Source organism: Copidosoma floridanum, unplaced genomic scaffold (assembly GCF_036245765.1).
Source record: "Copidosoma floridanum isolate Cflo_tuat_1 unplaced genomic scaffold, Cflo_Japanese_pri ptg000004l, whole genome shotgun sequence".
Taxonomy (NCBI): domain Eukaryota; kingdom Metazoa; phylum Arthropoda; class Insecta; order Hymenoptera; family Encyrtidae; genus Copidosoma; species Copidosoma floridanum.
Genome location: NW_028321881.1, coordinates 18245856 through 18271024, shown reverse-complemented (window position 1 = coordinate 18271024; position 25169 = coordinate 18245856). Strand labels below are relative to the sequence as shown.

Sequence of the window (25169 nt, the reverse complement as noted above, 5' to 3'; positions counted from 1 at the left end):
TAACAAAGTTGTACTCTCATTTATGAAATATAATATAACCAATTTGTTGAGCACACTTTTTTTTGTTGTACTATTGTGATTGTTATACTATTGTGTCCGAGTTGTAGACAACTTTCTCTTTCCAAGATAGGAAAATGATTGTAATTATTCCTTTTGAGGTGCAATGCCGTAACTATTTTTATCATAATTTCGAATATGCAGTTGTTTTATTTAGACAGGTATAAGGGTATCACGCTATGCGTCGTCTGTCGATCAAAGCATGTTGCTTTACCATGCTACGTGACAATTAAAAACGATCCAATAACAATAGCAAAAAATATCTGTAACTTATAGAAAAACAAAGATTTAATAGTATACTCAAAATTATTTTAACATGATGCACATCATCCAGTGTATGTGATAAAAACAAAATTTTCACAGATGAGGCTGTAATGAGTGTCAGTAGAGTCAAAAAAAAAAAAAAAAAAAAAAAAAGAAAACCACAGAAAAGACCAGATAATGCAAAGCGACGTCGCTTATACCAGCAGAAATTGAGTCACAGTCACAGTCGCCAACTTTACGTTGACACAATTATCAACACACGTAAGGTAAGGAATTTTTCATGTGTGCGTATGTATGTTAGCATGAAAGAGTCACTTGTTACGTAATTAAAAATATAAATAATTAAAATGTGTTTAAATATAACGAACAATCAGTTAATAAAATAATTAAAGCATGACATACAATATTTCCAGTTTTCATTTATGTGAGAATGATAAAGTGATTAAGACAATAACTACGGAAGTAACTTTCATGCCAATAACACACGGAAAAAATCCTTACTTGTACAAAAATTTACAAAAATTACAGTTGGAAAATTTTTGACTATTCCTTTAAAATGTAATATAATAGCAATGCTTTTGATTAGCAAATTGTATAATATATAGTTACAATTTCCTCCAGTAAATTTCAGTAATGAGTAAAATCCGGCTTTTAAACCAACCCACAAGTGTCGTAGTATTACGGTGTTTCCCTTGTGCTCTTTGGTAAAAAATATATTATTGTTATAATAATGAAATTACTACGATTCATAGAGATTTATGAAAGTATTGTTAGTCACAAATTTTTTTACGCAAAGTTTGCTGAAATAATAGATAGTAGACCTATTTAATCTTCAGCTAAATGTAATAAACGCAGAAATTGTTTTCTTTCGTAATATTTACTACATTCTTGCTTAGATGTAGGTAAAATATTTCGATTAAAAGTGGCATTGAAAATAAATTTTTTTTGTGAAGTTCCATTGTTTGTCTATGTTTTATCGCGTTTTTATTTTAATTGTTGTGGTAGTTTATTTAATATTTATGTAAGAATCAAAAGTTTTATGTGTACATAAAAGTCTTATAGAACAATCGCAGCTAACGAAGTATCTGTTCATTCTTTTTATTTATTAATAATGGGTTTTTAAATCATTTTTTATTATTCTACATACCAATTTACTATAATAAGTAGTTATACTTGTTTTCTTTGAAGAAGCGAAGACTTTCCATAAAAAAATACAAACAGAAAAAGTATATTTGTTGACTACATGTTTTATGAAATATAGCTCAATGTTGTTGTCAAATTTAAATTGTCAGAAATTTTTCAACTTCTATAATACTTATAATAAATATAATGCATATTCTTTTTCAAAGTAAATACATAATGAAACTGTATGTTGCATTACAAAATTTTGCACATAAGGTAAATATGAATAACAAAAACTCAGGAATATTGCAGAATCTTGAAAAATTATATTGAAAAAAGTATGAACGTGTAAAATTTTAAATCCTACATTTTTTAATTTGCATTTTTAGTGGTATGGTATGGTATGGTCTTACTACTATATCACAGATGTTTTTGCTTACAATTTTCTCCCTAACTGCACGCTGTGCAAGTCTTTAGTGCAGGCCCCTTGAAAAGTTCCTCTTATTGTGAATCGGTCATCCATTCTCCTAAGTACTATTTTAAGAGGCGCAGCGATTGTCTCAAGAACACCCTAGCTTTTATCAAGTTTAATGTAAGGATTTTTTCTAATAACCCATGTAAAGTCGCTGTACCAACCTTTTTAGAAACCGATAGTTATTTTACCCGATAAGCTGGCCAGTCGTTGGCTGTCCTTTGAAAACGAAGCCCCTAGGGGTCCACACATCATCAGAAAAATAGACTAACTGTTTTAAAATCCTAAGTAGTCATCCCATTGGAAGAGACTGAGAAAAAATCTCGAACAATTTCGACGGGATTCCAACCCATGATCCCTCTAGCATCTCCGGATACGAGGCTAGAACGTTAACTACTAAGCTATCGGATATCTTTTTTGATTCTGAGTGACATAGTATGGTTGATGTTGTGGTATTATTAAAGGTTATTGCTGGTCTAGAAAAAACAAAAAAACAAAAATTGCAGTACATGACAAATTTCCAACATCTATAAGAACAAAGAGATATGAGCAAATCCCAAAAACCTTTCAATTTAAGGTAAAAAAATAATTACCCCCCAATTTTGAACACACTCATGAAATGTAGTGTAAAGTAGTGAAAATTTATGTTCATCATTGTATGTCAAGTGCTCAAAAAGTTATAAGAAATTGTTAAAACGAAAAAAATTGTTTTTTTAATTTAATTTCACGCAAATTTTTCTGTGTTTAACTTATTTTAAGAATAAAATTTCTCCTGAATCTTTTTCCTAAAGCGCTTTTAATCAAAATGTTGAATTTCTTGGTTTTGTATAATCTTTTCAGTAAATGGGATAGAGCTGAAACAGTTGAAAAATCACTTCAAATGTTCACTTTGAGATTATTGTAAGAAGTGGAATAAAAACACATTTTTTCAACTGTGTCAAGGGACATGCAGTTTAATAATAGTTTTAGTTACATAACTGTATTTTATCAACCAATTTTATTTAATTTGAAAATCAAAACTTATAAACTGATATCACAGGTCCAGCTGCTAAGAAATATTTGCCACACGGTTCGTGACCATTATGGTTAGCTATTTGTAATTGATGTAAGAATACAAAAATAATTACCTTAATTTATGAAGCATATTATTTACACGACATGAGCATGTAATCATAAAATAGATAACAAAGTTGATTAACCATCACTTTTTATAAAAACCTGTCAAAGGAGTTACAAAATTTTATAAAACACGTTTGATAATAAAAGTTAATTATTTGGTTTTTACTATTTTATATTATAAGTTATTTTAAAGCTTTCCACAATCAAATTTATTTTTTTTTTCGATCGCAAAACACTTAAGTTATAATCAACAGGATCATTTAAAATAAACCTTTTTTTAAAAGAAGTTTAAGACTAGTAGGAGTTGCAATTTTTTTGATAAACGTATACATACTAGACGTTCAAATTTTTCCCTTGCAAAAGTCCAACTCTTTTATAAGTTCTCAAAATTAGCTTAAAAGAAAAAATGAAATTATAAATTATTCTTTTTTTATTATTTTCTATGTATACTTTAACATCCAAACTTAATTAACCGATTAAGAATGTACCAGAATCGCATAGATTATTTAAGGTGGAATTTTTTAAATACAAACATGTATTTAGTTTGTTTTGAACGATACTCAAAAAAACAATTAAGCCAATTTTAAGAGCAAAAGATCTGTTGCATACGTTTTTTATATTAGTGTCGAAAAAAGTTATGTATTCATCAAAATTTTAAATAAAAGTACAGTTCACTCGATACTGCAATACCAGATTTATGACGTGTAGCATATGTTGGATCCATATAGCGACCATGCTATTTGTTTATTATATTTAATTAAGTAATGAACAATATTTTTCAAAGTGTTCTTTTATAAATTTACGATGTGCTAAAAAAATACTAATTCTTTAAATTCACGTTCACGACATTGTTTTGTAGTTATGATGTTATTTTTAGCTTACGTATGGGGGCACCACTAATTTCAATGCACCAATCACTTTTTATTTTAAGTTTAGTTTAATACCAAATTATTGTAATCGCGTTTTCACTAATGTTCTGAACATGGCATAAAAAGATATCTAAAAATACTTTTTTAGGAAAAAGTGTAGGAAGACTAACTTAGACCTACACCATTTGTTTCTAGTTAGGAGACGAAGCGGAATAATGAAAGTTTTTTAAAAAATTCCCTTCAAATTAACTCTGTTAAAAATTTTTTAGACATTTAAAGCTATGCTACAAAAGTAATAAGAGACCGAAAAAATGAACTTTTGAAAAAGAATCTGATATTCACCATTTTTGACTCTCTTTTTCACTTTTATGTCTTCTACTAAACTAAAAGGAGAGTACTAATTTAAATTTGGCTCGAATACCTGTTATTTTCATTTATTACTTATGATAATATGTATATATTAAAACAATACTAAAAACGCTAAAAGATAATAGTGATTTGATCAAATTGTATCTTGTACCAAAAAACACGGTTCTGAGACTTCACCGCATGCGCATCACATCATAAACAATCTTTCTAAATGATCAAATAGACAGTTATTCCCTAACATTCTTTTACTACTATCAGTATAATTACATAATTATATAAAAATAAGTCATGTAAATAAAAAAAACCCAAATTAATTGAATGAAAAACTAGATTATGCGGTAATGAATATATGCAACAGTACAGACCCTTTTCATAAAAAAATTATTGCAGCATTAAACGAAAAAAAACTGGGACTTGCCACTCTCCAGTATCCTTACGGAGGCTAGGGCTGTAGCACTTTTTCGTTTTTTTTATTATCAGGCATATACCTAAACAATGAAGTTAGACGATGTAACAAGATGTTATTGAGTAACAATATACGTATGTAGCAGTAGACACCCTTAATTTTAAAAAAATTATTGCAACATGAACACAAGTAAAATAGGGACGTGCCGCTGTACAGTATCCTATCGGAGGCTGGGGCTGTAGCACTTTTTAATTTTTTTTTTTTATCCGGCATGTACCCAAACGTTGAAGTTAGACGATGTAACAAGATGCTGTTGAGTAACAATATACGTATGCAACAACAGTACAAACCCTTTTCATTGAACAATTATTGCAAAAGTAACCAAAAAAAATAATAGAGACGTGCCGCTGTCCAGTATCCTATCAGGGGCTCGGGCTGTAGCACTTTTTAATTTTTTTTTAATACAAATCTTATGTCCCAAAAATTGTAGTTAGACGATGCAACAAGATGTTATTGAGTAACAATATACGTATGTAGCAGTGAAAACCCTTTTTATTAATAAAATATTGCAACATGAGCACAAATAAGATTGGGATGTGCCGCTGTCCAGAATTCTGTCGAAGGCTGGGGCTGTAGCAGTTTTTAATTTTTTTTTAATAAAAATCTTATGACCCAAAAGTTGTAGTTATACGAATATCCATAATGTCATGAAATAATAATGGACACATTCAACAGTAAAAGGTGTTTTTATTACAAAAACTTTGCAACACTAAACTATGAAAAAATAGAGACGTGCCACTGTCCAGTATTCTAACAGAGGCTCAGGTTGTAGCACTTTTCAATTTTTTTATTAACAGGCATACGACTGGAACGTTGTGGTTAGACGATGTAACAAGATGTTGTTGAGTAACAATATACGTATGCAAAAGTACAAACCCTTTTCATTGAAAAAATATTGCAACAGTAACAAAAAAAAAAAATTGAAACGTGCCGCTGTCCAGTATCCTATCAGAGGCTGGGGCTGTAGCACTTTTTAATTTTTTTTTAGTAAAAATCTCATGACCCGAAAGTTGTAGTTAGACGATGTAGCAAGATGTTATTGAGTAACAATATATGTATGTATCAGTGGAAACCGTTTTTATTAATATAATATTGCAACATGAACATAAAAAAACTTGGGACGTGCCACTGTCCAGTATCCTATCGGAGGCTGGGGCAGTATCACTTTTTAATTCTTTTAATTTACAATCTTATGACCCAAAAGTTGTAGTTATACGAGTTTACATAATGTTATGAAATATTAATGTAAGTATCCAACAGTACGATGTTCCTTTATCAAAAAAATATTGCAACATGTAACCAAAATAAATTTACACGTGTAACTGTTTATTACCTTAACGGAGGCTCGGGCAAAACGTCCTTTTACTTTTTGTATGAACACGCTAATTTTTTCATCTGTACCGTACACCGACTTAAACAACTGTATTAATCACACTATACTATGACGTGTACAGTCTAGATTATAAGCCTTTTTCATTGTTATAATGTAGCAACTTCAAATCATAGAAAAATAGAGACACACTTTACTCTAGTATTTTCGTGGAGGCTTGGGGTCAAGCTTATCTTGATGTTTAGTGTAAACAAGTTTGTCACTAAAAATTGTAGGTGCACCGATTCACACAAATTTTTTTAATAATACTGTGTTTATGCAGCAGTACGGGAGTCTTAATGGAGAAAAGGGTGTAATTTGTAGGAAAAAAAATTTGGGAGTTGCAGCATTCCAGTATCTCAATGAAGGCTTGGGCTAAAAAAATTGTAGCACTTTTAATAATTATGTTTTTATTGTAACAATTAGATGGTTTTGCTAAAATCATAAGATTACATTACATCAAATTTATGCGGATGGAAGCTATTGTACACATGTTTTTAAAGACTAATGTATTACAAGGCCCGTGTAAAGGGAGTAATTCTTATTAGAAGTAGTTGAATATTTACAGCAAAGAGAGAAAAAATAATAAAATTTTCTTTAGTTTCTCCCTTATTACTATTAATACGAGTTGTTGTTGGGCCCCTCTATCCCTAAAGATTCCATGGTCGTTGTTCTTCATTGTTCGTAGCCACCTATGCCCTCTCTTCCTTTGTCTGCCTATATAACGTCAATTGTTTCCCCACTGCTCATAAGGCAAATTGATTAACTTGTAAGTTATAATTAACGATTCAAATTGGTTTTCTGAATAAATACACAGAGTTCTATCAATTATGCAAATTGTTTTAAAAATTTTTATTTTTGCTATTGATTAATGTGAGTTAGTGGATTTTGTAGTGTGTTTACTTTTTTGAAATTATTCTTATTATTATTATTATTATTATTATTATTATTAATTCTTTTGTTATTAATACATAATCATTATAAATTCGCAAATTCATGTCTTGTATGACATAAGTAAAAACAATTTTAAAGCTTCTACACGTTGATGAAACAATAATAAGCGTTGTAGTAGTTGCCAGGAACCATACACAATCAAGAAGAAATTTGATAATATCTACTATTATCACACTACCTGTGAAGCCAATAGATCAACTTTACAGTTGTAAGTAGTATTTAGTTAGTGAGATAATAAAAAACCAAAAAGGGAACTGTCTAAAAAATTTTTTTTAAACTGTCCGTCTAAATCTATTGAAAGGGGGTTAGATGTACATGAATTATACCGAAGTAATGTCTATTTCTTGAAATTAGTTACATACATACTCTATTTTTTATCTTATTACAAATACAATGTTTGGCTCTTAAATGATTAATACAATAAAAAAATTTATGGTGTTAAAGGTCACGAAAATCACATTCGAAAGCCTGAAATGTATAATGCATGTAGAATATAATACATCGTAAGCCATGTAGATGGAAAATTGTTTCTCTCAAATATGTGTTAAATGAGATTTTTTAATAAAAGTGTTTTCTTATCACTTGCATAGCGACAATAATAAGCTTTTTCGAATGCACTAATTGAAAATTAAATAAACCTTTACAAAAAGTTACTAATAATTAAATGGAAAGTTTTTAAGAATATTGCATTTGATATACTTGAACCGTAATATTCCGTTTACCCAATTGTTTTCTTATGTACCGTCTGTATATTTATTTCACGTTGGAAATTACTTATCAAGTACATTTGCCAGAACCTCAAATCCATGAAAAAATGTTACGATTAAAATTATTTTTATTGTTTAATTGTAATGTACCATATTTTACTGAATAAATAGTTCGTAAGTAGGGTTAAGAGGTATAGTTTTTAAGAATATTGCATTTGATATACTTGAACGGTAATATTCCGTTTACCCAATTGTTTTCTTATGTACCGTCTGTATATTTATTTCACGTTGGAAATTACTTATCAAGTACATTTGCCAGAACCTCAAATCCATGAAAAAATGTTACGATTAAAATTATTTTTATTGTTTAATTGTAATGTACCATATTTTACTGAATAAATAGTTCGTAAGTAGGGTTAAGAGGTATAGTAATGATGTATATTCATGAAAGCAAAGTTAAAATAAAAATGTGGTTGTGTAAATGGCAGACAGAGATTAGTTTGGTACTTTTTTTTTGATTTAACGATTTATGTTGTATAATCATACATTTCACAACTGTTATTTTATCATTACGAATGAGGGGGGGGGAGGAGGTTGCCACATGAAGTGCGTGGAGGAGGACGAAGCCCAAGTAATACAGAAATGAAGTTGCAACTTCCCATAGACGATTATTAACTTATTACTCGTTAGAATATTTCCAAAAAATAAACGTTGAAATTGCCCTATGAATTTCTGATAAATTGTCGTGTAATACAAACTTCAGAAACTTCATTTTTTAAAATTTAAATTACATTGATAAAGAATTATCAAATCTCTACTGTAACATGGACTTTTAATATATTTTTTAATACTGTACTGCATACAAGTCAAATCATTCAGATTTTAATGATTTAAAAACTGATTATATGACTCATAATAATATATAAATATTCTTCATACACATTGTTTGTTACATTTTTAGTTTTTTTCACAAATTGATAAAGTTTTGGCTCAAAAATATCCTTGTTCTAGGATGCTTTCTATTATTTGACTGGTTATTTTTTGTAATACATCATATGAATTCAAATTGGGTAAACAGCACATTCGCTACGTAGGAAACATTAAATGTATAAAAACATCTACTTCCAACGAATAACTTTTGAAGTGAAAACAATAGCTTTAAAATTTGTATTTTAATTTGTGAACAGATTTAAACATTATCAAAAACTGTTTGCATAATGTTTATGCAAATGGAAAATATTTATTACTTTAAAAATTGTTGAAAATTACTGTACAGCTTGAAACGACGTAGAAACCGAAGTCTTATGTTTCGTTCTAGTCAATACTAAAAGTTGTAGTACTGTTCGTTTGTCCACCCACAAATAAGTATCACAGAATAAGTATACGTAGGTAAGATTTTCCATATGTGAGGCATAAATGAAGTAAAATGTGTACTAAAAATGTCGTAATCTAAGAAAATAAACAAAGGTTCTGTAATATTTCGTATTGGTTATGTACACAACAGTTAGTGGCTATATGTTGAAAGTATTATATTCTAAAAGAAATGCATTGTATTTTTTGAAAATAATTTTATCCAAGGCAAAAAATTACATTTTTGCTGATAAATTAACGTTGATTATAATGTAACAAATTAATTTGCAAATTTTTGGACTATTTTTTAAATTAAGTTTGTTTCAGATCACAACTGGTACGGTAGCTGAAATAATGTCACTTGTATGTGACAATGTGTAAAAGTAACATTATGTGATAAGCCAATGGCCATTTGAAAATGTCTTGAAAAAGTAATGGTAAAATAGTTCTGAACAAGAAATATTAATAAAAGATGTATTTTAAAATATATATGTTGCGTTTTTATGAAACTACAATTTTTTTTTATAAATAGTACTTGACATACTGAAGACTGTTAAAATAAAGCTCTTGAAATTAAAACAGTTTGTAGTCCCAACTATCAGCGAGCTTGGAATATTAGAAATGAGGTGGTTCCACTTTTAAATAAAACATATCAAGGATAGCCGAAAATTGAAGAGTGTGTTAGAGATGGATGCTAAATTATGATAAACACGCTAGTATAGCTCATGCTGTTCATATATTATATTTATAGACTCGGGGTACCGTAGTGTAGTTTCGGTTTAATGGTGATTATTTAGTAAACAATATTTTTCCTACCAATGAAAATAGAAATCCACTGATCGTCCCAAACATTGGATAAGAGATATTTCTCTAGAGATACTCATCTTATTAAAAAAACCCAGTACAAGAAATTCGGTATTGTTTGACGAGTCTATAACCCACAACAACCTTCTCGATTTTCTCTGACTGTACGGCCAGCACTCTGGAGGCTTCCTAGCAAGCAATCAAAGCTCTGATGATGTTAATAAATTCGACATCAAAATATTAATTATACAACTCTCTGCTGACCTACGTTTATTCGGGTCATAAATGTTGACTAGTTAAAAGCGATTAAAATCTTTTAATTTATATTTTTTATTAAAGTTATAGTGAAATTAGCTCTTGAGAAATTTTATATGAATTAAAAAAAAATTAAATTTAAATAAATTTCTAGGTATTATTTACAACACTCTACTTCCTATATTCCAACCTGAAAGTATATTTTAAAGTTTGAACAAAATACTACTATAATATAAGCAAACAATGTTAATATAAAAAATAGTCGATAAAGTTGGCATCAAATCTTCACGTTTAAAATTTTTATATAGTATGTTATCATTTTAATAACTTTATAAAATAATTATAATGAGTTATGTAAAATTCATAAGAGTAACTCAATTTTTTGTTTTAAAATCCACTTTAGATCTTGCCATGATTATTTTATATGGAGAACAATATGGTAGACTTTACAGTTTATGACAAAGTGGTTTTTTTTGTAGTAATAGGTTGAAAGAAGTATATGCTCTTACAGTGACTTTCATGATGACATGAGAGTTTACTTGTAAATCATCCAACATCTAGTAACATAGTAAACTGACCCGTACTTTTGCCGAATTAAAATTTGCCGAATAATAATTTGCCGACAGCGAAAGTTCAGACGTATTTTCCGATTATATTCGGCAAATATTTTTTTCAGCAACAAGTATTCTGCTATTTATTTTTCCACAACTTATAAATCAGTTTCATGAAACCATTGTAAAATTAAGTTCTGCAAAACTTCCATTGGTTTTTTCACAATCGGAATATATTGTTTTTGGCACATTACAATACCTGCAAATAACGTGTCGGCAAAATGACACCTACCCAGTTTTTTTCCTTATTTCTGTATGGTAAGCCGGCATTTGGTTCTTTTTCTACTGAACACATACCCGCGTCAAAAGATACTAGGATTCACGAACTCCCTTTACGTCATCATTCAATGGTCTGTTTTCTTTTTTTACACTGGTGTGTATGTCTTCTACCATAGTATAGGGCTAGCATTTACTATGATATTGTGTGATGTGGCCAAACTGCTAAATTATGCTAATAACTTGTCTTATGACCGTTGCAGATTTTTTGAAATTATACTATCGATGTGTCTGCATAGAATATTCTGACTTTGTTTATGAGACTGATGACTTATATTACTCTCTTGAGTTGGATTTATTCATACAAATACGTATGCATGTGCGTATACATAATAACATATTTTCGTATTTTTCTTCGCTCAGTTCTATTTACGCCTCATTGCATAAAACGAATTTTGAGAATTCACAGTAGATGTCATTTTTTTTTTATCACTGTTTAATAAAAATCTTATGATACATTATACAGTCATAGCGCTTTCTGTGTGACCCCAAAGTAGGGAGTTCTTCTAGTCAAACGATCGTCTATTTTTTTTTGTTACTGAATTTTTTTTTTTTTTTTGTAGGTAAGAAATTTAAGGATCTTCATGAATAACGTAATTAAGAAACTATAGCTGAGTGTTCAATTAATACGAGTTTCGAATTGTAGGTATATTTCTTTATAATTGAAATCAAAATTACTTGGATGTATTTTTTTTAAATATTTCACATACCTCGCATCCGTTAAAATCTACTAACTAAACAGATCTAAAGTGTACTGCATATTATGCCCACAAGTATAGTTGTTACTATGTTTTTGCTGTTAATCCTTTTTTTTGTTATTCGCGTTTTTTCTTGTTATTTTTTTCAACGTTTTTTTTTGTCTTCATGGAAACACAACTTTTTTTTCTCCCTGCATTTCTTATTGTAACCATATAATTTTATTATTATAAATAATGTCTCTTATTTCTTCTACAAATTCCATCTTATGGGTTGCAAAATGTAACTTATTATTTGTACAAGGATTTGTCTTCGAACATTGGGTGAACATCCATTTGACATGGAAAAAATTTTTAACTCAAGTATTCTTCTCTTTTTTTTCTTTTTTATCTTAACTTAATAGCAGATAATTATAATAATAGAGTAATGAATTTCAAATGAAGGGCCACGAACTATTTTTTTTGAATTTCGTATGGATTTTATCAATATTATTCTTTTAAGAAGGGGAGGATTTTAAATGCCTGAACGTGGGTTGATTGCACATGTATTAATGATTTTATATTTCATCTCTATATAATTCATTGTTCTGTCGCGGTTTGTCTAAGAGTCGTAAAAAAAAGTTTTGTGTTTATTCTGTAGTATCTTGCTCCTTTTCCTTTTCGTTTTCTGGCAGGTAGGGGGATTTTCGTATACACGTTTTTTTTATTTTGTCTACATATGTTATGCGTATTTCATTGCCTTTTTTTAACTTTACGTTGTTATTTTTGTAATCTATGCCTGTTATTTCATATGGCCCCTCGAAATGGCCGTCGTTCTTCCCTTTGGACTGTTCTTTTAATATATATATATAATTTTATATCAGAGTACTCTACGTCCGGCTCCTTTAATAAGGGCACTACTATGGGCACTTAGCACTTTGGAGAAGGAAGGGAAGAGGGATGGAAGGCCTCCCATCACTGGGAGGGGGGTAGGGGGAATTAGGCAAATTTGCTGCGAGAAGGTCGCCTAAACCCTCCTCGAGGAGCATTGCGTGGTGAAAAAGCACATGTGAAAAATCACAGAGGTACTTGCCTGTAAAGTCGCACTGGCCGGGAATCGAACCATGGTCTCCCGCGTGCCAATCCACGACCTAGCCGACTGAGCCACCACGCGCTCTTAATATATATATACTATTTCTCCTTCTATGAAGAACTATGTATTCAGTTTTCTGTTGCGATGGTATTTTTATCTATACTTATTTTGTGTCTGTGTCATTGCTGCCAGCGTTCTTAGTTGTGTGAAGTTCCCTGTTATTTGTTCTAGCAAGTCTGAGTACGTACCTGTATGTGCTTTTTTCGGCTGTTCAAAGTTTGACCGAAGTTTTGCACGTCAGCCGAATACGAGCTCGTATGCGGAGTAGTATGTGCTCTCGTGCTCTGACGTGTTGTATGCCAATGCAAGTAGTGGCAATACGTGATGGCTGACGTATGCTTTTGAATATTCTGTTAGGACGTGGTGCATGCGCTCGATTGCACCGTCCTTTGGGGGTAAGCTGTGTTACTGATTTTGTCGACTTTAAATAGTTTAGCAAATTCTTCTATGGTTCTGTTCATGAAGTGTGTCCCCCTATCAGATAATAATTTTTCTGGGGCACCAAAGTATAATATGAATTTGTCCGTTAGGGCCCTTACTGTTTCCTCTGCTCTCGCATTCTGGACGGGGGCCAGCACTACACATTTGGTTAGCGAAGACTGTATTGATAAAATGTGGGTATTGGTGTGAGCTGACTGTTTGTTTATTGGTTTATAGAAGTCTATCGATATCTTTTCAAATGGTCTGCACTGAGTGTCAGTGATTATTGTGGTATATTTCATTTTTACTTGCACTAGCTTTTTTGTTTCGCATGACGAGTAGCCGAGTACGTACTGCCGTACGTCTGGCCTTATATTTCGACAACAGAAGTATTTCGCTAATTTTTTTTATAATTTATTAATACCATGGTGTTCTTCAACTGCAGATTTATGGTATTTTTTATTAGCTTATATCTCTGATCTACTGGTGGTACTACCAATGTATTTGTATATAACGTAGGGCTTATTCTTATGCCTTTGAGAATTTCCTCAAATTGTTCGACTACATATATCCATTGGTTAAGATTTAGTAACGCTAAGCCTCTTACTAATCCTATTTTTCTTAACTTCTTTACCATTACCAGTGATTTTTTTTCATTTTTTTTTTTATTAATAAGCTTTTTCTGATTTATACAAATCAATATAGCTCTCACCAGTGATCTTAGAGCTGTCATATATTTTCTTATGTCGGATCTTAGTGCTGAATTTTCGATGTAAGTTTTCACGTACATTCGAATAACGCACACTTTTCTTATTTTGGACAACATGACGTCACTGGCTGTCTTCGTCTTATTATTCATGCATGATGCGATTTTTATCGACACTCCTCCTTTCTTTCTTTCTCTTTCTCTTTTTCCCGATTTGTATATCTTGTCCACTTGCTATCATATTCTCTGCATCTAGTTTGTTAACAGCTTGGTCGTTACTGTCTTCCTCAAAATTTTCTTCGATTTTATATAGAAGTTTCTGTTTATTGGGGTTGTTGTCTTGATTTTTATTATTAGCTTTAGGTAAGTAGTCACTACCGGCGTCCTCGACGAAAGCTTGGTAATTTTGGCCGTCAATATGTATGTGCTTAAATTCTGCGTCCCCCCCTGCCGATAAGTGCTGGTATATAACCGTATTGGGTGACATCTGTAGATGTATGCATACATTTGCTTTATACTGCTGCGAGAATATGAAAGTGCGTTCCCTATCACCAAATTCATGGCCATCATCGAGTATTTTTCTTGCTTCTTTTGAGTCTTTACATTCATTTATCCTTTCTCCCTAATATCTTTCTTTTCAACGTTGATTGAGAACTTTGCTCGAAGTCGATTGGTTGATTTATTAAGTATTGACTTTAAATTGTTAATTAATTCTCTGTTATCATTATAATTATGTATTTTGCCGTCGAGTATTTGTGTACATGGTGGTCACTCAATCGCGTGCCCGTTCAGTACTGTTCGGCTTGGCCCAGTCATTTTCATCCCCCACTCTGCTGTCTGTCTTTGGCCCTACTCTCTCTCTCTCTCTCTCTCTCTCTCTCTCTCTCTCTCTCTCTCTCTCTCTGTTCCAGTACCTTCCATTTTTCTCCTACCTTCTTCGTCTAAACCAGGAGCTTCTGTCAACACGGTTGTTCCTTTTGTCTCCCTAGCTTTTTGCTCTCCCTCTTTTTCCGCTCTTTCCACTGCCTTGCTATTTGGAATCTCCAATGTTTTGCTGGTTCAGATTTCCTCTGCGTTGCTGCCGGTGCATCTTAATGAGCAATAATAATCTCCTTTGAGTTGTGCAATTGCTCGATGGAGTTAAAAAGATCTGAGATTTTTCTGTGTAGTGTATCCAATTGACGTTTACAAGTTTTGTGTTGTATTATCTCTGCGATAACCTCGTTTATCAACGGTGTGCTCGTTATTTTCACTTTTTTTTCCATGTTTTTCTCTTTGCGTATGTACGGTACCTTATTTCCCAATAGTCCTTACGACAAAATTTCCTCTTTGTCGTTTACCACTGCAAGGGTATTTTTATCTGTCTTATCTTTTAGTTTTTTCGCTACCTTTTGTTTTGGTTCTGTAATTCTATCACTATAGCTGCTGCTGCTTAATATGTGTTCACTTGCTCTAAGCTTCCTGGACTTTTTAAAATTACTTTTTGCGTGACTCGTCTAAGTCAGATGTTTCTACTTTGTCTTTTTTGTTCTTTCGTATTAAATTCCATTGTCTTCTTGTACGCATCTTATATATGCGTGCCAGTGGCACGTTAACGTCCTCGTGATTGACCCTTTCCTGTTTTTCCGCGAGCTCATACAGCTCTCTGTATGGAAGTTCTGGATTTTTCTTCCCTTCTTTTATTGTTGGATTACGAGACAGGGCATCTGGTACCTTATTTATTGGTCTGGGCTTATAAACAACGTCAAACTTGTATCCTCGAAGTTTTGCTTTCAACCTCGTAAATTTTAAGTCCAGCTTCTTTGATGTGTGAAAATGCTTACGACCGAACAAATATGTCTCAATTGCTCTTTGTCATACACCATTGCCAACAATTCTTTATCGTATGTCGGGTACCATAGTTCGCTACCTTTCAAACATCTGGATGCGTCTTCGCAAGCGTGATCTGAGTCTATTTCTTCTTGGCTTAAAATTCCTCCGATGGCGCGGCGTAGTCGGATGCATCGGTTGTTACTATAAATGGTTTATTCATGTCTGAAGCTATAAGCACCGGCTCGCTACATAATGCATGTTTTAGTATGCAAATGCCTGTTTCTGTGTCTCTCCCTATTTTAACTCAATAGTATCCTTGTCAGTTTTAAAAGTAGTTGGGCTTTTTTTACATAGTCATTGGTAACGTGCGGCTTAGTGTGCCTTTTTCTTAGTGATTCCTGCCTGCTACCCAATTTCTCTATCTCTTTTTCGGGCATATTTGTCTCTCTTTGTTATATTGCTGTGTCCTGCTCAGCATTTAGGAAGCATGGCAAGCGTCCTGCGAGTTTAACGGCTTTGTACGCAGGTTTTCCGTTTTGTTCTTGGGCTGATTATTTATTCCGTATGTAGATCCTCTGTCTTGATAATTGACATTTTCGTTGTAGTTTATATTACTGTTATAATTATTGTAATTGTTTCTGTTAAATCTATCGTCACATCCATTGTTACCTCGATTGTTCTCATTATTATTATAGTTATTATAAATATTTCCTCCACATTTTCTGTAATTCTTGTCGTAGTTTTGCTTGTTTTAATTAAACCTATTGTTGTTATTTACATTATTATAATTATTATAATTGTTGTCGAATCCATCATTTTCCCCATTGTTACCTTGGTTGCCTTGGTTGTTATTATCATAGTAATTATTATGATTTTTTCTATTCCTTTCATCATTATAGTTACTGTAATTATTTCTATTATAACCATTACTAGGTCCGTTGTTGTAGTTAGTACAATCATTTCCATCAAATCCACCGTTGCTTCCGTTAAGGTATTGACGGTTCTGATAGTCCTCATGCAAGTTTTATTCTCTTTTGTAATGATTGTATCGGTCCCGCAGAACGCCCCATATTATTTTTCCAGCTTTTCTCACGAACGTGCGGCTTTCGCTCGTGCTTCGTCTCTTTCATTTACAGTACGCACAACTCGGATTTAAGTTTCCGTGATTATTTGCTGCAGTAAAATTTTTTTGAGTGTCGTTTCTTGCCGCTGTATCGTGTTTCCCTTCATCTGAATTTTCTGTCTTTTTGGCTTCCACATTCAACTGGAAGATTTTGTACTATCTTGTCGCATGATCGTGCCCATTGCAGAATGTGTAGAGACCATAGTTTGTCTCGTTTGGGTACCATTCTGGTATGTTTGCTACTTTCACCTGGTTGTACATGTACGCACTATTTTCTATTTCTTCTGTCCCTACTTGTGTCATTCTTATGCGCGCATTACGTTACGTTAGTACATTGCATCGTAAGCTTCTGTTTTCAGTGCAATCACTATTGCTCTGCCTAGTGTCGGTGGGTTGCGGCAAGTTACCTGATAGATGTGCGGAGCCTGTAGCCCATAGCAAAATTGCCTTATTGACTCTTCTTCTGTGTCTTTTTTTAGCAACATTTTTTGTGTTGTAGAATAAATTGGGCTACTGCCACACAAGGTCATGATTCGGCTGCGTATTGCTTGGATTCGGTCACAGTACGATTGAACCGGCTCATTTTGTTGTTGTAACAGGATTCTTAGTTCTGCCAATAAAGTGGTGGCGTTGTCAGTGCAGGTATATCTTTTTTTTAATTCTGTCAAAAATTTATCTGTTTTCGAAAATTGTGCCAATCGGGGAACGAATAAGCTCACCTGTTCACTACGGTTCCCATGAGAAATTTTTCATACAGCGGTCCTACTGTGAAGGCTACTATTCTCGTCATTTGTTCTAACAATGGGAGTTTTACTGGGTCACCGTCCAATATCGGATGTTGTTGGCAAGATCGCTTATTGGGGCTAGGGAGTTTTGTAACCCGCATATGTGAGTTTGCTGTAAAGCATACTGTCAGCTCTAAGGCGTGATTTTACGTGCGTTCATACCTGTCAGCTGTTCAGTATGTATAATGTGTGTCTACGAAATCATGTGTATCTGTTCTATGATATATGTTATGATTTCCAATGAAATTGTTACTCCAATTTGTTGTATAATGTTTTGAGTGAACGGGAGTTGTTCCCAAGTATCTGTTTCAGCCCGAATTTCTTTGCGGGTTGCCGTCGTTGTCAAGTCATTCATAGTGCTACTTTTGTTATTGCGAGTTAATGGGGCTAATGTACAATCTATTTTAGGGATTGCTCCATGTTCCATGGTAGGAGAGTTTTCTCGCTGTACTGCGTCGGTGAGGACTCCCTGATTTCCCGGATTTGTTTTCTGTCTTACTATGTTCTGTGTGAGTTTTCTCTGAACAGCTTCTTTTACTTACTCGCCTTCTGCCACTCTACCCATGATTTCAGATCGTGTTCTAAGCTGCTTTGTATCACGTCATCGTACATATCGTCCCGTCTTATCTCGTGCATGTTCGTGTGTCTATCGTATTCTCGTCCTTCTTCCTTTAATATCTCGTTCGCTTCCGCGATACTCATTCTGTTTACCTTGATTTTTTTCGTACATGGTTAGTCTTGTCAACTCGTATATTTTTTTTTATTCGTATATTCGTATGTTTGTATATTGTGTTGAATCGTAAGACACCTTCGTTGTTGTGCATTTTGGGTTTGGTTGATAGATATGTACACTTTTAACTAGCGTTAGTTAATATTTTTTTTTCCGTTTTTGCTTTCGATTAACTACTCCTTTTATTTATTCAATAATTAATTAAAAAAAAAAAAAAATTTAGTATGGGATGTTTCCTGTTTTTAAATTAGGTATATGTTTGTGTATGCAGTTGAGGGTAGCTACCAATGTCGTTAAAGTTTCCGATTTCGTAATAACATCGATGCATAAAAATTATCTCTCTGATTGCTTATTTCCCTCGGGGTTATGAGTTAAGTGCATAAAAATCAATCAAAATTTATTTACCAGATCTCTGTAACAATGGTTAGTATGGTGATGATTATGTATATGTCCATAAGTTGGCCTTTGGATCCGTCAGTTAATTGATCTGCCGCTGCTTTTCCTTGTTGTTTCCCTTTTTTGTGTAGTGTATACCGTATCTCATGTGCGGCTGCTGTCCGGGTTCAACGTACTGTGTTTGCTTTCTGTCCGTATTTCCCTGGTTTGGTGATTGATAGTTGCCTTTAGTGTTCTGTTACATGGCTTGATATACGATTATTCTCTCTTATTGCTGGACTGGTCTTACATCAGTGTAGAGAACTTCTTTCTCGATTATTTATCTTTCTGTTCCTCCGCTCTTTCAAGTTTCCTTATATTTTGGTGCTTGACACGCTGAATTTGGCGTCTGGCACTTGTGACACTTTTTGTGATGAGCGATATTTTCTTTTTTATTGGTTTTACTTTATTACGTTGATTTATTAACAACGAAAAAAAAATTTTGTTCCACGAGGCGAAGTGGTTTCCACGCACGAGACAGACCGTAAAAAGAAATTTGTCTATATCCCTCATCTGATACCAGCTGTTACGTGGGTTTCTTGGTGCGAAAATGAATATAAGCGCGACTTTTGGTAAACTTATTCTTTAGTAGGACTCTTTATATTTGAGGGAGGTTGTGCGTGTATTTTCGTCTCGCGGACTTAGTCCTTTCGCTCTCACGTCTTAAGCTAATCTTCCCTTTAGTCTCTGTTGCTTCACTCTTCCTTCCTTGTCCTTTCTCTTCTCTATTTCCCTACTTTTTAGGACCAGGCCAGTGGGGGCACATGAAAGCATTGCTATATCTTGTTGTACGTAACAGTATCAAAGAACTTTTTAGATGACGCATCCCGGAAATAAAAATCTACTATTATTTAATTGGTACAAAGCATCCTAGTTTTTTTTCCGTACTCATTATATTTAGGCGTTTCGTTCCCTTAATTTGAGAAATGACATTTTTTACGTAGGCATCATCTAATCAGATCTACCTATTTGTTTCTCGAGCCCTATTTCGTTAACTGTTGAGTGATAATAGTCAATTATAGATAGGGTGTCAAAGTACTGAAATTCCCGGTGCATAAACTAAGAATAACGATGTGCGGCAGTTGTAACTTTATTCATAGCTCATGGCAATTTTAATAATTTTTGTTTTTAAAACTAGCACAATATTTTACAGTGCAAAAAATTTTTTGTGAGTACAAATACGCTAAAGAAGACATATTTGTAAGAACACTTTGATTCATTCTAAACTTAGAAAAAACATTTTCATATAATGTTACCTTAGTATCTGCATTAAGTGGCGACTTGTGTCAATAAATAAATTTTTCATTTATTTTATTTTATATTACATTTATTCTCTCAATGATACAGTTTTAAGACTTTTAAAAGAGTCATCCTTAACGAAAGTTGTCACCTAATAAAGCTGACTGTGTACTTCATGGCTCTCGAAAGTATTAAGGAACAACCAAGGCGAGCCGCTAAGTCTAAACACATGAAGTCAGCAAGTACTGGCCCCATAGCATGTAAGACAAAAAAGTTTTACCTATGGCTCCGTGCAAGATGCATTTCTTCGTCCGGCGTTTAAGTTAGTAGTTTACTGCCGCTCTCCGAGTGGAGAAGTCCATTAATAATTTTAAAGTAACCTGTTGAAGAGTGATTTGATGTCCTTTTTTTCTTTATGCTTATTTTGTACAAATACAGTGAAATTAATATAAAACCAACAGAAGAAAAAGTTTAAGTTATTTGAACAAACAGTTAACAATAGTCAATAACCTAGTTACCGAAGCTGCCCAGTACTCGAAACTTCTATAGGAAAAAAAGTATGTTAACACGATTATTTTATGCAACTTCTTCTCTTTTTCTTCTTATAAACAAACGAATAGTTGAACTAACTGCTGGTCCCACAGCCTGCAAAGGAGCGAGAGACTACACTCCACAACCTTCAGTTCCAAATTGAAGGCAAATTAAATGACAGTAATAATTATTTAACAAAAATGGCAGCAGAGCTTTAATGAGTCTTGTTTGTTTATTATATTTTCCCTGATTACTATTTTTTTAATGAAACAATAAACACCATTCAAGGAAGCATATTAATGAGTGACGTGTAATACCCCATATAGTGCAGTGTGTGCGAACGTGTATATGCTGTGCTTTTGTGGAGAGCATAATTCTGCAGTATTTTGTTACAATTTAAAAAAGGAAAAAATAAATAAAAAACAATAATTTATTGATAAGTAAACGATAAAATAAACGAGGAAAGTTTACCGTAATAAAAAAAGTAACAAATAAGAAAACATTATAAATTAAGTGATAGTAGGAAATTAAAGATTAGTGACTTCTTATATTACTCATACAGATAGACACTTCAATATCAGATCTGCTCACTAAAGCCGTGTATCTATTACTACCTTGAATCTGCTCATTGAAGCGATTTGTTTCGTTAGTCTTGCTTTAATAGCAGACATTCTAAATCCAGGATCTGCTTATGAGAGTGATCTTTTCTAAATCTACAAAAACACAGTAATACAGTGAAAAAATAAAAAAATGTGTAAATAAAATTTAAAGGACAAATAATCTCAACACATGAATACTCTAACGTGGACGGGTAACAAGAAAAATAGAAGAAGTGGCAAAAAACTTTACTCACAAAAACTATTAGCAGAGAAAACTTTTCTAAAAAAAAAATAGATTCTATTAATAACTAATTCCAACATTATAATAATTCTTATAAACCCAACACAAATTCAATAGAAAACAACAAATACAAAGCACAAGTAGTATGTACACTTCAGAAAAATAATTTTTACAATTCAGAAATCAACGTTTGGCAAAAATGCGTTAATTTTAAAATATAACTAAATACTAAAATTCATGAATGAATTGTTTTCGCGGAAAAAAAGTTTCTTGAAGGCCCTAAAGATTGTACAAACGCATAGGTAGAAGATTACTTTCAAACACACAAATACATCAAAATTATCAATACAGTGTTCAAACGTGAACCATTGTGCTCCCTTCTAATCTTAGAAGAAAAAATTGCCAAGTTATGTGTCGGAAACTCTCTCTCTCTCTGTGCAAAAAACGCCTTTAATCATACACCGCGCACTAGATAATGCTCGCGTAGCAATTGAGTATGTAGCAGCACATGCTATGTTAAAAATCCCTACGCTGCATACTCTCTTTCTAGCTTAAACCAGAGGGTATTATACATGCGCGCGTGATTGCACTCTCTCACTTTAGTTCTTAGACATTACGCATAGTATACTTACCGTTTCGTCAGCAGGCGTACACCTTTAAAAAAATTACAGTTTTATTGTACATGTATGCGAAATACAAGCATTATATATATTGTTGTTCACACGTGTTACGTTGAAGACGGCGTAGGCGTAATTTTTATATTTAGGTCTAAGGTTTAGCTTAATAGCCTGAAAACATGATAGGAAGGGTTGAAGATAGAGCACGAACATGGAAACAGGGTGAATGATTGTAGAAAGGTTAGCTAGCTACATGGTCATCGGCATTTACAACAACGGCAAGAAAACAGCCATTTCTTTGGAAATGGTAGCTTGGTTCGTTTGTAAGGAGTGTATAGTCGTCTATTTACAGTAGATAATTCGTGCGGGATCTGGTACCCCCGTCTCCAAGCACCCATCGGGGTTACGGTGGGGGGAGAGGCTATGAGTGAAGGAGAGGCTCAGGATGTGGGTGGAGGAGAGGAGGTGGTGGGGGGAGAGACTGATCAGGTGGCTGGAGAAGTACGAGCTAAAGTACGACCGGGTCGTGGGGAGAGGCGGTGGGTGGGGCGAAATTGGACCACTTGGTGGTGGTGAAGATTGAGCAATCGGGTGGTGAAGATAACTCGGGCGGTAATGTGGGGCCTTGTGAGCCGAATGCTGGTAGCTGTGACGTTGGATGGTACCAACGAGGCGGTGCGTGGTGAGAATTACTCAGATGGTAACGTAGGGTCTTAAGATCCGGATGCTGCTAGCTGTGACGTTGGATGGTACCAAGGACTGCCTTCGTTTCTGGCTGCGAATCGACCTCTGGCATCAGGATGATTCGAGAGGTGTAGGCTACTAAGAAGCTCAGCTTATAGCGGGAGGAAGATGATCAAGACTGAACGAGTATTTTTTATCAGAGGATTTTTTTTTCTTCCACTCATTATTTAAGGCGTCTCAGCGAAAAATTTTTTTCTCGAGAGTGGGCATATCGAGTGATGCGAGATGTCAGAGAGGACACGTATACTGTTTTATTACCAAAGTAGACAGCCTATCCCTTTCAAATTGCTCAACTCTTGCTCACTCATTTTTGACGTAGTACCTTGCTAACAAAAGTAGCTATTGTTTTTTTTCTACGTGCATGCATTAGCAGTGATCGATGATTCACCACGTTTTACTTAGAAGTATAATATACCAGCGTCATGTTTTTCTCTCGAGAGCAGACACATCGAGTGGTACGAGTTGCCAGAGAAAACATGCATGCATTTTATCACCAAAAGCGTATTCCAATGTTGGCTTACTCGTCTTTAACTTAGTACCTCGCCAGCGAATAGTTTAGTTAATGCGACAAAGTAATTTCAAAGGGTGCAATAATAAAGAGGCGTAAAGTCGAAATTGTCGACATAGATTTATGAAGAACTTATTTATTATATAAGTATTGTGTATCAGGTGTACATTGAGTAAAGAATAAATTTTTTTCGTTGCTGCTCTTTTGAAATCCATTTTTTTAAATGTAGCATTTTTCACAGCACAATGAGCTGAATTAAATTAATAATTCATGCATTCGATATTATCCATTCTAATTTTTTTTTAAGATGGACACTACTTGACATCATAAGCATGTAAATCATACTATAAGTAATGTACCTATTTAATAGCTTACGGTGTAACCATTCAATTTTTCAAGACCTTTTACGTAAATAATATCATCTTGTATACTAATGGCTCGAAAGATTGCAGCTAGATTCTCATAGTAAACTTCTCCCAAACTCCAAGAATGATTGTGATAATTTAACTCAAACCATCGATTTTCACAGTTGTTCTTAGGCAAGAGCTGCGCACATGAAAACTGACGGTGTAGCATTCTGTTGTAAAAGTATAATAGCAACCTCTGTAAAAACCAGTGAACAGTGGATGCTTGGGTACCTAAGTAAAAAGTTATACTTCTATAAAATTGTATGACAGATAATATAATTATAAAAATAAATATGCTTTCTATGAAACAATATTGTGTACGAAGGTGGATCAATTATCGTGGAAATGAGTGTACCTACGTTGATTAGGTGTGATTTTAATTATTATTTAATGAGTTAACGATTATAAACAATATATTATGGCACAATACAATAAAAATAACATATAGGCTGGCCAGTACAAGATTGTGCACTTTCATCGAAATGTTTATTGAAGTAGCATAAAAATTCCCACAAAAATTCCAGCTCGTTTGACTGTGCGATTGTTTCATACATCTTACATTTAAAAAAATCGATATTTAACACGTAACCTTATGAAAAAAAAAGTGTGCGTAAAAGCATGTGTGTGAGTACATCCACATGAGAAAAACAATTCGTAGCTTTACTGCACACATTAGCGTTCCTCTCACTTCTCTGAACTTTTCCCCCGGTAACTATAAGAAGAACGTCCTCAAGTCACAAAATCACTTGAATCACGAATGAAAAAATAATAGGTAAATAAAACACAATAGAAATTAATGATTGTATTTGTACAGTAAAAAAAAATTTTTTTTTAATTTTGAAAATTTTTTAAAAATATGAAAAATTGCGTAACCATGTATTTATTTTAATAGTAACAAACTAATGATAAGTAAATAAATATTGACCATTACACAATATGAAAGCTGCTTGGTTAATATATACTAATTTCAAAATTTTTAAAACATGCAAATCAGTATACATGAAAAGTTTAAGCAGCGTGCTATTCATTTGCGTGCGTTAAAGCAAGCTGTAAGCATGATGGAGGAACTCTGCGAGAATTTTGCTAATGCCGTGGAGCATTACGTGATTTTTTGTGAAACAGAGCGAGTAGAATACCAACGCTCGTTGCATAGTGATAATATGACTGAGATACGACATTTCATTGATAATAGTAAAATAGTGCTTAAAAGTATTTCCGACTATAAGTTATCTGCAAAATAGTCATCACCAGTTGAAAAAGTTGTTGAATATTGAGTGTCTTCTACTAACGTTTTTGGCAGCATTTTATAAAATGGTAGAAGTGCGAGAGTCAGGACTCGATGAAAAATTAGACACTCAAGATGATGATGAGTCGTGACACG

The 25169-nt window shown here is 33.1% G+C and overlaps 1 protein-coding gene across 3 annotated transcripts in view; it reads right to left on the bottom strand.

Moving 5' to 3' along the window:
* The window catches only part of Dph2 (Diphthamide biosynthesis 2), a 371254-nt gene that overhangs the window by 133669 nt on the left and 212416 nt on the right, over window positions 1-25169 (bottom strand). Inside the window, exon 5 of one of the 3 annotated variants that reach the window (XM_089597870.1) lies at window positions 23823-24019. The exons of the other annotated variants lie outside the window; for them this stretch is intronic. Within the exon in view, the coding sequence (XP_089453996.1) occupies window positions 23885-24019 (135 nt within the window). The 3' untranslated portion in view covers window positions 23823-23884. Of the gene's footprint in view, window positions 1-23822; window positions 24020-25169 lie in introns of those variants that run through there. 3 annotated transcript variants of the gene reach the window in all.